The sequence below is a fragment of the Ptychodera flava genome, chromosome 10, assembly GCF_041260155.1.
Source record: "Ptychodera flava strain L36383 chromosome 10, AS_Pfla_20210202, whole genome shotgun sequence".
In the NCBI taxonomy this organism is placed as follows: Eukaryota; Metazoa; Hemichordata; class Enteropneusta; family Ptychoderidae; genus Ptychodera; species Ptychodera flava.
The window spans coordinates 42,826,393-42,841,072 of record NC_091937.1 but is presented as its reverse complement, the minus strand read 5'-3'; the positions used below and the strand labels follow the sequence as shown (position 1 = coordinate 42,841,072).

The following is a 14,680-nucleotide window of genomic DNA, read 5'->3' as shown; positions in this document are numbered from 1 at the left end:
CATGGTGACTTCTATGTATGTTGTAGGGTAATAGTTCTAAGCGGAGTAAACATAATTTACAGCTTCCTTATGTGAGCTAATTCAAATCACTTGTATGATGTATGGTACTTATAGGCTGCATTCAATATTGGCCTGTCTTTTGAGCCGATTGGTTAAACGGCACAATTGTGATTTAAAAGTTTTAAAACTTCCCCTGAACCAGAAACAGGAAGAAAACACAACCCGGATACAAATTTGAAATTGAATACCTATAGAGAAGAAGATGAAGATTGTCTAATTAGACCTTATATTGTGTATAGAAAGTGAAATAGAAAGAATAGCTTTAGTCGTAGAAACTCGTCAAAAGTAGAGACATCCTTGTTAATGTTTAAAAATAACTTTATTGTTTCCTGATATCAAGTTTTTATTATTCTGAGATACTTAATGATCATTTATGCATTTTTTGGATTCATTTTATGTGAATAGAACACTTTTTGAACAGTAATACACAGGCTAAAATCAAAACAGAAGTTCTGTTATCTGATAGACTTTTGATAATTTTGATTAACATTAATCCCATAGCAAAGTTTAAACCACACAACATGGACGTGTAAATTTGTACACACTAACTGGACAGATGAAAGATTGATCGTTGTATTTGATCTTCATACACAAAGTGTAGTTGTATCACAGACCAGTATAATTTTCTTCTTATACATGCATGTTAACAATGTGCCATCTCTCTCTGTGGGCCATCCTAATCATTTTGTCCTTACTCACTCTACAGACAGTAAAATATTTAAGAATATCACATGAAATGTGAATTTTATAAGTTTTGTCAGCATCCTTAATACGGAATGTGTGAGTCATTGTGGAAATTCAAGTCGGGGAGTGGAAGTCATAAAGATTTTAGCCCACCTACAAACCATAAATCAATCCTGGTGAGCCATAGGTACCAATGCTGATGAATTCAAATCGCCCACACATGCATACGCCACACACATCGCATAGCTTGTAACGTGACTGCGTGCATGTTCACATGATATGCACTGTGCCTCAGTTTAATCACACTGCTCTGATAACATCATTAAAATACAGGTCAAAGAAATATGGGTCATATACACGTACATACCTACCTTCAGAGTTGAAGAAGACCTGTTAATACGGCTTGAACCCCTCATACTGTCTTTGGTTATACATTGGACATGACAGATTTACAAGCTGTATTATATCAACAAGTTGAACTGTAGGCATTTCAGTATGATATCTGGAGGACAATATTTGAAGGAACTTCTTTTACAGATAGAACATAAGTATACAATGGAGACAATGACATCAAAATTTATGGCTAATTGAACTTTAATGAGCAGTTTTACAAAGTTATTGAGCTACATTTGTAAAGTAACAAAACTTTTTACACAGATTTCTAAGTTAAACAGTGGTGAGGTTTAGACAATGTACTGACAGTTCTACGTGCTTAGATGCAGAGACAAGCAAATCTGTGTACATAATGTGGTTGTCCAGCCCCTGAACCAGTAGCAGTGTGAATCCAGTGGTCCTATGTCCGGTTTGCAAGCCATACACATTCTGTATTATATAAATACATACAGCTTTTACTGATCTGTCAGACATGCTGAATGACACTTTCAGTTATCTAAGCCTGGTCTTAGTGATGTTTGAGTTAAAAACACTTGGTTTTTGCTATTGAATGGGAAGAGGGTTGCAATGCCTATATATAGTCTGTCTTTTCCTATTACTTTTCCTTATTCAAACATTAATACAAACATACCAGAAACCTTTTACTTTTAGTCTAGAATCTACCAGCACATTTTCTGGCATTGTAACTTTGGTCCAGGATCTAGCCTTACATTTCCAGGCTTTGTTACATTTGTTGCTTTGAAGCAAAAACTACACCACTCTACACAGAGTAAGAGCAAAAAAAAACTAGTTACTGCGTTGTATAGGGACTGATCTTTCTCAAGCTATTACACCTTACCCTCCAAAATCAAGCTTTGTACGTACTATTTCTGGCTCCCAGGTGATTTATAAAGCATCTTGGAGTGCCACTGTATATTAAGTGTGTATCAAATGCTGAATTTGCTTCACATTTGCTTGACATCATTGCCAATGTCTGGGAAGAGGCAATATGTTTATCAACAAGAAAGACACAGAGCCACAAATGGGAAGACTCCCCCTTGCTTTAAAGGTATACTGTCACCTGTTCCAATTTTGCCACAGTTACCATGGAAAGAGAAAATCTAACCAATCACAGATTTTAAGCGGGTGGCCGCTTTTTTAAAACAGCGCCCTCACATGGGCATTTCGAATACCAAGGAACGCGCCATATATGGGCATATGTAGATTACAGGTGACTGTATACCTTTAAAGGGTCAGTAGCTGTAACTTTTGATGATTTTTCCAAAGTTTGCTTTTAAATGTCAACTACAGTTTCTTGTTCGACTCATGCAAAGCATGTAGAGATACACAGTATTCAGCTTGTCAACTCGACCTTTATATTTGTGGTAGTCTGCATTTTTATTGTTTACAGGTGAATTCTGACCCAGAGAAGAAAAGTGAATTTTACATGTATTCACGCGGTGTTGACAAGCTACTATAGTTGGTGTTTCAACATGCTTTTGGGAAAAGAAAAAGAACTTGCGATTGACATACAAATCAAAAAAGTGAAAAAAATCATCAAAAATTATTATAGTAATTGTAAGCCCTTGACATACCAGATATGAACTGTAAATGCTCACGTGTTTCATTATATATTGCAGTTATGTGTAAATTTGAACCTTTGCCACATGTTTGCAACTTCATTGAAAGTATTATGATCAACATGATGAACAAAATTCACCACAGATTAACTTGATAGGTCATTAAGTATTCAAATATGTAATTAGCTGAAAAAAAAATATTAATTTCTTTGACTGCTGTCATTGTATGACCACTTTATATAGCAAGTGTAATAGCATTTGGTCAAGTCCTTCAAACTATATATTCCAAACTTTGAAAGCTCATTAGATATGCAAATTATAAATTAGCTGACATGAAAACTTAAGTGCGAAATGACTTCCAATATTGGTATAACCTGGTACAATCATCAATGTCATGCCAATTTTGATCAAATAAATCCAAGTATATATCCCTAATTAGGAAAGTTAATTAAATATACAATTGGCTGAAGCAAAAATGCTTAATGCCTTTCAATAAAGTTAGCCTACATAATAGTATCTTTAATGTACATAGCAAGTTTCATCAATTTTGGTCATGTAAATTCAAATATATATCCCTAATTTCAAAAATTCATTAATATGCAAATTAGGAGCTGGATAAAGTAAAATGCTTTAAAATGACTTTCAATAATGTCGTATCATGGTATCTTTATTGTACATAGCGAGTTTCGTCAACTTTGGTCAAGTCAATACAGATATTAAAATATCCCTGATTATGAAAGTTCATTAAATATGCAAATAAGGAATTGGCTAAAGTTCAAATGCTTACAATAATGACTTTCAAAATGTTCTATCATAGTATCTTTAATGTATGTCATCAACTAAGGTCTCGTCAATTCAGATAAATACCCCTAATTAGGAAAGTTCATAAAATATGCAAATTAGGAATTGGCTGATGTAAAAATGCTTAATGACATTCAATAATGTTCTATCATAGTATCTTTAATGTACATAGCAAGTTTCATCAATTTTGGTCATGTAACTTCAAATATATAGCCTTAATTTCAAAAGGTCATTAAATATGCAAATTAACAGTTGGATGAAGTAAAATGCTTAATGACTTTCAAAAACGTTAAATCATAGTATCTTCAATATGCATACCAAGTTTTGTCAATTTTGATCGAGTAAATTCAGATATATACTCCTAATTAGGAGATATCATTAAACATGCAAATTAGTAATTATCTTTCACGTCACCCCTTAATATCTTTCAAAGCTGATATATTTTGGTGTGATCAACATGTGTAGCGAATCTCATCAAATTGTGTGCAGTCGTTGTCAATATATATCAGTTTTTTCTAAAATCATTAATTATGCAAATGAGCAAAAAGTAAGCAAGCCACACCCACCAAAAACTAATCAGTTCTTGCCATATGCAAACTGAATCTATGTACCAGATTTGATTCTGATCTGATGAGCCGTTTTTGAGATATTGAGTACACAGACAGACAGACAGACAGACAGACAGACATCGCTGCGACATATGCCCACGTGTGTCAACACGTGAGCAAATAAAATGGCAATGGATGATCTAGACAGTTCTTTGTGGTTCTTTCAATCTCCAGATACCCTGGATGGTAACTTTGATATTGTTTTATAATGACAAATCTGGAGTGAAAGTCAGTTCCTACTAGTCCTTACTTCTTTAATATAAAACATGAACATCTTCCTCTTATGTAATGTCTTTATGTTGTTGGTTGTTCACTGGTTCTAGTTTAATAGCATTAGAACTTGTATGAATTTTGTAAATTCTCAATCAGATTCAAACTCGCAACAATAGCTGACAATAGTCTGTCAACTGCAGTTTGCTCTGTTTTGGCATCAAAGTCAGATTTGAGCAACTCACTGCTGTGGCCCAGTGAGTGCCATGATAAGTACGCAAGCCACTGTCAAGTTCATTTCAGTCCAGCTGGGATGGTAAGTGCAGACTGGTCACCTTCTGAGGTTACAATGCTTTTAATAGTCAAAACAAATATGGAAGTACTATTAAATTGTTTACAGTACACACTTATACTTTCCTGTCTCAGTGACCGCGATGCTCTTCACAGAACTCTGAACTGCAGCTGGTTGAAGTACTTGAAGGTAATAAGCTAAAGATGCTGCAAGCATGGTTATCAGATTCCTTTCATTATTGAAGACATGTGTAGATACTTTTGGCCGCATAGGGCAAACAGGAAGTCACCTGAATTCAATTCCTTCAAGAATTTATATTAGAAGCAAGGACACTTTGTATGTGGAGACAGAGAAGTTAGAGTGACAGCTGTTGTCTTACTCTCACATGTCTGGAGCAAAACAGCAGCTCTGATTGGTTTCTTCCTGTCGGTTGGTTTACTGATTGGTTTCCAGCAGTCAGGTGACAGTCACATGTCAAGATGTGACAAGTTCCAATCTGGTGTATGAGACATTAAGTGGGCTACAGACAATACTGGGAGATGCAAATTGCTACTTTTATAGTGGTGAATGGAAGGTCAGATCTGATGTTCAGATTTGACAGTTTGTGTGAGAGGCAATAATGAAATCCAGGCATTATACGTGCATACTCTACTGATCCACAAACTTTGGTGTATGAAGAGTTAAAGTCACATGCTGTCTGTGTTGTTAGGTAACATTCGGTGCACATGTTATTGAATGAACAAACCCATGGTATTGAATCATTAGCGTCAGATGTGTTATTGACAGATCTCCCAAATCAACAATTCACTGGTTTGTTTGTGTATTTCTATGTCACCACAGTCATTCAAAAATGAATTTGTCTTTGTTTTTAGGGGAACCACATGGGACTCAAGCTGTTTGTTTATTTGTTTGTTTGCTTGTGTGTGTTTGTTTGTTGTTTGTTACATATGATTCCTCCAATATGTACAATAAAAACAGTAAGGTTTTGTACAAGTATTTCTATTCATGGTTGTTTGTCAATAAAGAGCTGTTTCTTTACAAGTAGATCAACAAATGTCATAAAATTTCTAAATGCAATTCCACACATGCAATAAAACTCTTCTTTATGTGGGGGATTGTATTAGAAATATTATAAAATTTGTTGAATATGCTTGTAAAAGAAACAAACAAAAAACACAGCTCTCAGTAGTAAGGGAGTGACAAGCAAACAAACATGAACAGATATACAACTCTTTATTGATTCTTTATTGAACAAATTGTATGTAACAAATAAATGTATATATGCACATGCAAACAAACAAAGAGCCTGGTCACGAGTCCTCTAGCTGTGGAGGAACTAGCCATACCACTTGGTGTATTGTGGGATGTACGGAACACAGCTGAAATACAGAATTAATTGAAAAATTCTTGTTTCTCCGTCTTATATACAAAAGGTCACATTTCTTGGCTCTGTCGTCCCTGATTAAACATTCCTTTATTCATCTCAAGCTTCCCTTGGCATGCTTTAGTTAAAATCATCAAATCAAGTATGCCAGCCAAAGACATAGTATTGCTAAATTATTACATGGGTATGGTCCTTTATTAGCTTCGCATGCGTGAAATATCTGCTTTATTTCTACTGAACCCAATATCAGTGTAAGAGTTTTCCCAAGGTCAGAAAATATGTAGATTAGTCATGTGACTGCTGATGACCAATCAGCAAAGTGGGTTTATCTAGTCCTGTGTGACCTGTTTCAATATATTGTGAATCTAGAATGGATAAAACCTTAGAGTTGTAAATGACAATGTGTAATGTGTTGTATAAAAGCAGACTAAACAGATGATGTTGTTGCACAGTTGCTATCATATCAAAAGGCTAAAGAGTCCACTTCCAATACCCACATGCACCATCTCCCATTCCAATTGCCACAGTGGTTGGGTGGTTTTGTTATTAAACTCACTATCTGAGAATGTGAGAAATTAAGACCAGGTACCTGTACATCAGAGTAGTAGACTTGCTATCAAAGGAATGTGTTTATTAGACCTGAACATTGTGTTGCACCCTTGAAGCAGTGCACTTGACTTCGCATTATTTCACAAGTTTGTCAGAATTTTGTCCTGTCACTGGACTTTTACAGGATGAGGACGATGGATTAAAAACAAATGTCAACATACTAGTACACATTGTCACAGTTCACAACATGTCCTTGCGTTCATCTGTAAGACACCAGTTCCTTCAATCAAATTCTTTTTTTACAAACTCTCATGAGCAGCTGTTCATCACTTGCCAAGTTGCCATATGCCCTGGTCAGCATCGTCCTAGAATTGACTGACTAGTAATGTAGTACGCACTGTAACTTCATTGCCATAAACTACTGGACTCTTTGCCACAACAGCTGTCCGCACTTTCACTTGATTTTTGCGCGGCAGCATCATGGAGTCGGATTAAGCCACTTGCTCATAAGATAATCTGACTCACACGATGACAAGTGTCTGACATCTCACATTTAATACATTTTTATCAGTCATTTTACAAATTCTGAAAATTTTCCGTAGTCAGCCCAATATCATGACACGTAGAACGTTAACTTTTCTTGATTGAATGTTAACACTGATTCAGTGGCTTGTCTATTGACTTAAACAGTGTATTATGTAAAAGTAACCAATTGACTATCCTACCAGTCTCTTGTATGTTTCACTTGTATGATGTTTCAATGTCAAGATCAAAAACTGAATTGTTCAAACCTCGTATTGGTATGACTGTTATATTTCTATTTCTCTGATTTGTACTGGATTTGTTGTACTCGGATGATTGTTGCTGATAATCTAAATAGATAATTAACAATATATATCCTTTACTGAATGATAAACACACAAAGATAAACAAAATTATTTAAAATCACTCAATCGGCCAATCAGTTCATCGTTCATTTGATCAAAGGTCATTAAGTCATCAGAATGAGTGTACTGTATAAACACTCCTGGGTGCAGTGTTTGTATAGCTACCTGCACCAAAGACTTGTGAGATTATGGACATCCTCACGTATGCAGACTTGCCTACCAACTTAATGCACAATTGTATATATGTTAGGGTAATGTCCAAAAGACAAGGAGCATGGATTTCATATGCTTTCCACGCATATCCACTACATACATGTTCAAAAAATAAAGCAAGATTTTTGCCCAGCAGAGAAAAGTCACAATCATAGCAAAGTGATGTGCCAATATTAACAACTCGTTGATATACATTATGGTACAGATATGATGTCATAGTAATTGTTTTAATTCTCTGTATTCATTTTGCAGAATGAAACTCAAGAATTTGATACTGTTTCAAAAGTAAGTATTTAATGTAAAATTGACCTTCAGTCATATTGTCATGGTAACGATATTTGTTTATATTTTCAACATGTGATCATTACATGTCAAAATCCCCATCACAGAGTTCTTTTGATATCATGATCGACATGACTTACGTCATGGTATATGCTGAGTTTTACCCTTTCACAACCATGGTTTGACCCAAACCCACCATTATCAATAGAGATTATAGACCTGGTTAAAGGGAATTGGGGAGAGCCGGTTAATATTGAGGGGCTTTAGCAGTTATCAAGACATCAGTTATTTTTTGGAATACAACTCCAGTGCTCTGTGTATTGTATTATCTGCATTGAACAGTCCATCATCAGTACATGAAAATGAATACTCCAGTATAGCATCACAAAAGACGGATATTCTACAAGAAGGATGCAAAAAAATTTATAAAAATATCCTAACTGCAAAGGAAGTCAGAATTTCCTGTATATGTTACTATTAATGTAAAAGAATAGGGCAAACCAGATTGAATGAATGATGGCGTCCAGTCTTGATTCAAGATTACAATCTGTGAATACAAAATGTGAAACACATGTTCATTAATGGATCAACTTTGAATCTGTTGAACCTTCAATATTATTTACAAGTTCCAACAGTTCCAGCTTCAAGGGAAACGGATAAAGAACCAAAACAATTCACTGCACTGTGAGAGAATCTAAAGCTGAGTATGAGTTGCAGAACATGTGATTCATATTAGTAACGCTTTGCTAGCCTTGAGTTGTCAACTTGAATTGTGTAATCAAGTGAAAGAAAGTCAACAAATGATTTCAACATACCAAACATAGGAACTGGAAGATTTTACAAGAAAATGGCCGCCGACAGCACTTATATCATTTCCAATGTGTTGTAACATAGCATGGGGGCATATTGTTGGTACTCATCAGAGCCAAACCATTTAGGCTTAGATCTCTATTAACTTTAATCTATAGCTTTGATCTTGTGCAGTATTTTATGGTTTACCTCTAAATGTACATGTAGTTTCTTGTTGTGCTCCAAATGTCTAGAGCTCAACTCAATTTGACAATGGAGGCTCTATCTGAGTTCTCATCACTGTTGCCATGACAACTATATAACTTCAACAGTTCAGTTAACAAGTTCAGTTGAAACAGGAAAACATTTTGTAAAAAGTAAAATTGTACATTCTACATAATACAGTGTATTGGCATTTGGTGAATTCTTTTCATTTCAGTATACTCCATTGAGAAGAATATTGAAATGAATAGTTTTCCACATGGAATATGCCAGTATTAAGTATCAAAAGTATAACAGCTATTACCAAGTCAAATAATAGAACACAGTAGTAGTAGTAGTGCTTTCATTTGTTTGGATGGGATTCTTTCAAAACTGAAACACTTTTCATTTCAGATTCAGCATTGTGCCTATGGATGCAACTCTGCAGTTGAACTGTACGTCACTGAGATCAAGGGTGAGTAGCCTGTATTTCTGTCCTGACCTATACAAACACAAGGTCTCAATCAGCACCATTCTTGTCCAAGACCATTGTCTGTAACACCTTTGTTGTAGATTTTCCGCCTCTTTGGTAACAGCAAGTGTAGGGTGTACTGTATGCAAGGCTGACTCTATTGTCGTAAAGAGTTCAACATTTCATATGGGGCGATCATGTTTTTGTCTGCAACACTTTAACATTAAGTGCCGTACACTTGCATACATTTTAACTGTCAGACCATGCAGTTTTTCCTTTCATCCGCGACAAGGCCGACCATTTGCAGCAACTTTATATTTTAAAGTTTACTGCTGTAAATAGGTGTTGAAAATACCATTCTCTGCGACCAAAGGCAAGTTGGAAATTGTAAAATTTTGGGCGGGAACTGGTGACAGGAAAGGTTTGACTAAGTGAACATGGAAAATGACAAGCTGTGTTCATGATATCTGAGTAGACAAACCAATGACTAAAAGATCATGAACCCAAATCAGCCAGGCGCAATTAAAAATTCTTTCTTCTCTCTGTACTCTCTATAAATGTGATGCACTCTCCCCAAGGCACTGGGACCTTGCTCTTTACTCACTATTTATTACAGATACTTCTGATTTTCTGTGATTAAATTCTCTCTTTGCGCTGTTTGTCGGTATTTTTTTTGCCATCAGGGAGGGTTTGACCTTTGTGACCTTTCTGCTCTTACTTCGTAATGACGAGATAATTCTCGCAGTGTTCTATGTCTTGGAATATTTCTGTGATGCCTTTCAGCTTACCATTTCAAAATTTATTGAGGAATCAAAATCTATAATCCAATGCTGGTATTAGAAACAAATTCATACACTAGTCAAATCACCAAATGTCATTTTTGTCAAGGCTCCAAAAATACTCAACTACATATCTTTATACTGTCACTGAGACAAACTAGAGGAGGGCAAAATGAGGAATCTACGTGATTAAGGTACAACTGTAGTCTGCACCTCAACTTTGACAGATTTAAACTTTTGCTTAAACTTTCTATTTGGAAGCTATAAACCATTCCCTTTCATAATGAAGAATAAAAGTTAAGGGACATCGTGCAAAATCTAGTACTAGAGAAACCAATAACCTACCGGTATAATATATTTCCGACACTTGGAATTCAAAATAGTCGCAAACCCTTTGTTAACTCTATGGGTAAAATTTAGCGTTTAATTTTCAAATGATAAGCTGGTAAAAACTAGAGTGAGTCTGGGAGCTTCAAAATGACTTGTAAGTGGTCAACCAAATAAGTACTGTAAAGGTTTGAGAGTCCAAATATCTGTGCCTTAGAAACATTCTACCGTAGTCAGTAATCAAATGCAATACAATTGGATAATATACTATCAAAAATTCTAGCCTCTTTGTATTAGCATACCTCAAAGAAAAAACCCCCAAAACCATAAAACTTTAAAAGCTCTCAATTAATGAAGGAAATACAGCGTGAGTTGTTTTCAAATACATGCTGAAATAGATTACTAGAAAGTCACATTGAACAAAGATCAAACATTTCAGGTCCAGAGGAATCTCACCATTGTGTTCCCAGACAAGTATTTAACATGCAACCTGAACTTAACACTTTATCCCACAGTATATGTGATGTGTCCTTCAATATCAGACACACATGAAATTCATGGTCTTGCAGTGTAGACAGAGTGATCGGAAATTGTTAGAATGATACATGTTCTTGATATTGAATTACATGCCAAAGAGGAAATGAAGTCACATTGCCTGAAAATTAGATCCCAACATGTGTTGGGATCCAGGCCTAACTTAAAGGAATCATATCATTTTTTAAATTCATCAAAAATTAACAGCTATGTGTCAATGAACATCACAAAAACTCTAAATGTTATCAATGTAAATTGTTCGTAAGCAAAATTAAACTCCAATGGGAAAAGTTCTTGCCAATGTAAGCATACCTTTAATAGTCAATGGCATTGAACATTATCAACATATAGGCTTTAATGATGTTTACTTCTTGATCCGATATTTTTGTTTAAAAGAAGAAGTTGCTTCTTAACCAAAATAAAAACGTTTAAAAATACATCAAATGTAACAGCTTGTAGGACATTGATGGTGAAAATGCAATGAAACGTCTTGCTGGCAGTGAATGTTGTTGAGTTATATACATGTAATACATGAATATGAAACCTGCCTTTGAAAGCCAGTGACAAACTTTGGCAAGAGATTGATCAGATAAAATCAAAGACCCTAGGGTCTATGATTTAATCAACTGCTTGTTAGCAATATGTGTGTATTTATATTTCGTTTCCGGTCATCAATTAATTAAATTTCACTGTCAGCATGCCATTGTTTATTCAGACAATAAACAATTGTCTTGCTTCCTTCCTGCCAAAGTTTTTTTTTAGTAATCAACCCACTCTCTTAAACAATGAACCTAGTGCTTGCCAAATAAACAACCTATTGTGTCTCCTCCAAAGTAGAAAAGCTTCATTCATCAATGAAATGATTTTATCTTAGGTGTTATAATTACTGTAAACAGCCTCAGGGTGGAATAATTTCACATCCACTAAATTTGATTGTTCATTCTGACTTTAGCACCATTGCTATTTCTAATTATAAATACTTAAACACTGACTAATCGTCAATTATTTTAACTTAATTAACTTCAAAAATACACATTTTTGATTACGTGCAATATACAAATATTGAGGTTTAGCATTATTAAAAATCAGTGCAAAAGCGTAGATTTTTTTAATGTACTGACCAAAATGATATTTCTTTCATTTTTTTCTCCTTAGAGGAAATCAAAGTCTTTATTTAATAATTTAATGTCAGTATTATCCTGCAATATCGTCCTTGAGGTTCAAACCTACAGTAATCAGATTTGATTTGCTGTGCGCAGAACTACATGGACATTTTCAAATCTATACATTGAAGTTTTGCCAGGCAGATAGTACACTAAACTGGTGGTTAGTTTAGATCTATCAGCAATTTAATATTATACACATGCCTCTTTTGGCCTAATGTCAGCTTTATGTAGAGGCCAATAATTTACAAGTCAGTGCTAGCTCTCTAAACTATTTTATAATCGTCTGAACATGTGACATCCTGGCCATAGTCTGGTGAATAACCTTCATAGTAAATTAGGCATGTACTTGTATGAAATCTTTGAATTCCTGTCAAAGATCTGTCATATGTCTCTGGTACAGTGTGTGTTCTATCAGTGTTTACATATGTTTGACATATTTTTGAAGAGTCTTGTTTTTCTAAGGATTACAGAAGTACAAAAGTGATACAAATCACAGTCAATTCAATGTTTCACTTATGCTTTCCATAAATGGTGTATTGTCCTTGTTTAGATCAATTTGCTGAATCAAACAGTTATCAAGGTGCCAAACCATCCTCAATATTATGCAAATTCCTTGAATAGTTAATTCTGGATTTGTTTGTAATTTTGTTTCTGTGTTATTTATTCCCCTATGTTTGTTTGCTTGCAAAAACTGTGATTGATCTTTTCTCAGTGTAGTCAAGTTTCTCATCATCTCTTTAAAGTTACAATTTCAATTTGAATGTTTTGCTGTATGTTTCGCACAGAACTCTATGAGAGTAGAACAGTTCAAAGAAAAAAAAACAAACCATAATTCGACAATAATATATCTTGAAGTTTACTTCATTCATGATCAGCTACTGTTTCTTGGTGTGGTAGATGTTCGACCAATCACACTCTTTGCTAGCCAGACAGTTACTCATGTAGTGCTACATGTACCATACCTTAACTTTTCATTGATCAGACAGTAGATCCATCATTCTAATTTTTCATTCCCACACCAGTGCACCATCAATCTCTTCAATTGCTGTATTCTTTTTGAGTCGATCAAAAATTTCCAAAAACCTTCCTTCACTGGCAAAATCCCTGTGAATATCACACCAGCAAAATTTCTGGAATCAGAGGAAACGCCGTTGAGTCAGTACTGTACACACCAGTTTATTACACCTGTGTTCCTTCATTGCATCAACTCTTTGAGTTAATTTCTGAATTTCTGGAAATATTTCGAGAAATACCAATTAATGTAATATGTCAGATTCAGTAAATATTATATGTGAGATTTCCTTGTATCAGAAAGAACTTCCTTGAATCAGTGGTGTTTCAATCTACCTTAGAGGGCGCACTTGACACTGCAACTCTGTTCAATCATACATTAGTCCCTGCAATAATGGTGACAATAATCAGGTTCAGTCAGTACCTTTGTCTTTTAATTATCTGATTTGATATTTACCCAACAGATGATATTGGTGAGCCAAAGGCACCACGTCTGCAGGCTGACACACTAACCAATGTCAGTCTCGGATTACAATGGGACGGCACCAGTCATCCTGATGTGTTTTATCTTGTCCAATGGAAATACCAAGACATCCCAAGTGAATGGGCTTACTATCAAGGACACCAGGTACTTGCAATAGTTCATTGACCAATTCCATGATGCATGGCATGTTACTATAGAACACCATGGAAGGTTACACCCTCACCTATATTTTGTTGCCAATGGATACAGTATAAAATACACATGACATGTTTTGGCATTGCAAATTTGTGTCACTCTTGTATAACAAACCATTCTACAATATAAAATCAGTATGTTTTGTTGTTCTGGGTGTGTATACGATGATTGATACAGCCACAGCAGTGCATTGTGGGATAACCAGGAAAGGGTTTAGTATATGCATTCTGTGTATTCTGAGAAGCCATTGAATTTTAATACAGCATGTTTAAAGTCTTATTTGATCCCTTTACCTGTGTCCATCATGACATTAAAATCTACATGCACTTAGCAACAGATTCACAACTCTGTTGTACTGAAGCTTAATTTGTCTGTTTCCAACAAAACATAATGTATGATAATAGAAAGTTTTTACTAAATAGTTTACCTATTTTACTTTTGGTTTTAGCTTCTGAACGAGACAAGCATAATCATCGTAGACCTTCATCCGTATGTAACGTACTTGTTCAGAGTGATATGGGTAATCACATCAACAGACATGCTCACATCTCCATCAAGCTATCCAATCACAACACTGCGCTCTGGAGGTAAGTCTTTATGATGTGATCTTAACCCTTTGAGTGCCAAAGCCAATTTTTATAGCTTTCATAAATACCACTAGTCGATAAACAAACAGTAGTTAATTTTTTTCAGATTTTTCCCTAAGATTTGTTAAAAAATTGTAGCCAATGAAATGTGATGTCCATTTGGTCCAAAATTATCAAAACAATTTCAGAAAAATTCATAAAAATTGGTGAAAT

At 35.0% G+C, this 14,680-nt stretch overlaps 1 protein-coding gene across 1 annotated transcript in view; it reads left to right on the top strand.

The window, feature by feature from the left end:
- Positions 1–14,680, top strand: part of LOC139142887 (proto-oncogene tyrosine-protein kinase ROS-like) — a 54,502-nt gene that overhangs the window by 38,309 nt on the left and 1,513 nt on the right. The window contains exons 4-7 of the mRNA XM_070713069.1: positions 7,893–7,925; positions 9,327–9,387; positions 13,666–13,829; positions 14,329–14,467. Coding sequence (XP_070569170.1) covers positions 7,893–7,925; positions 9,327–9,387; positions 13,666–13,829; positions 14,329–14,467 — 397 coding nt within the window. The remainder of the gene's footprint in view (positions 1–7,892; positions 7,926–9,326; positions 9,388–13,665; positions 13,830–14,328; positions 14,468–14,680) is intronic.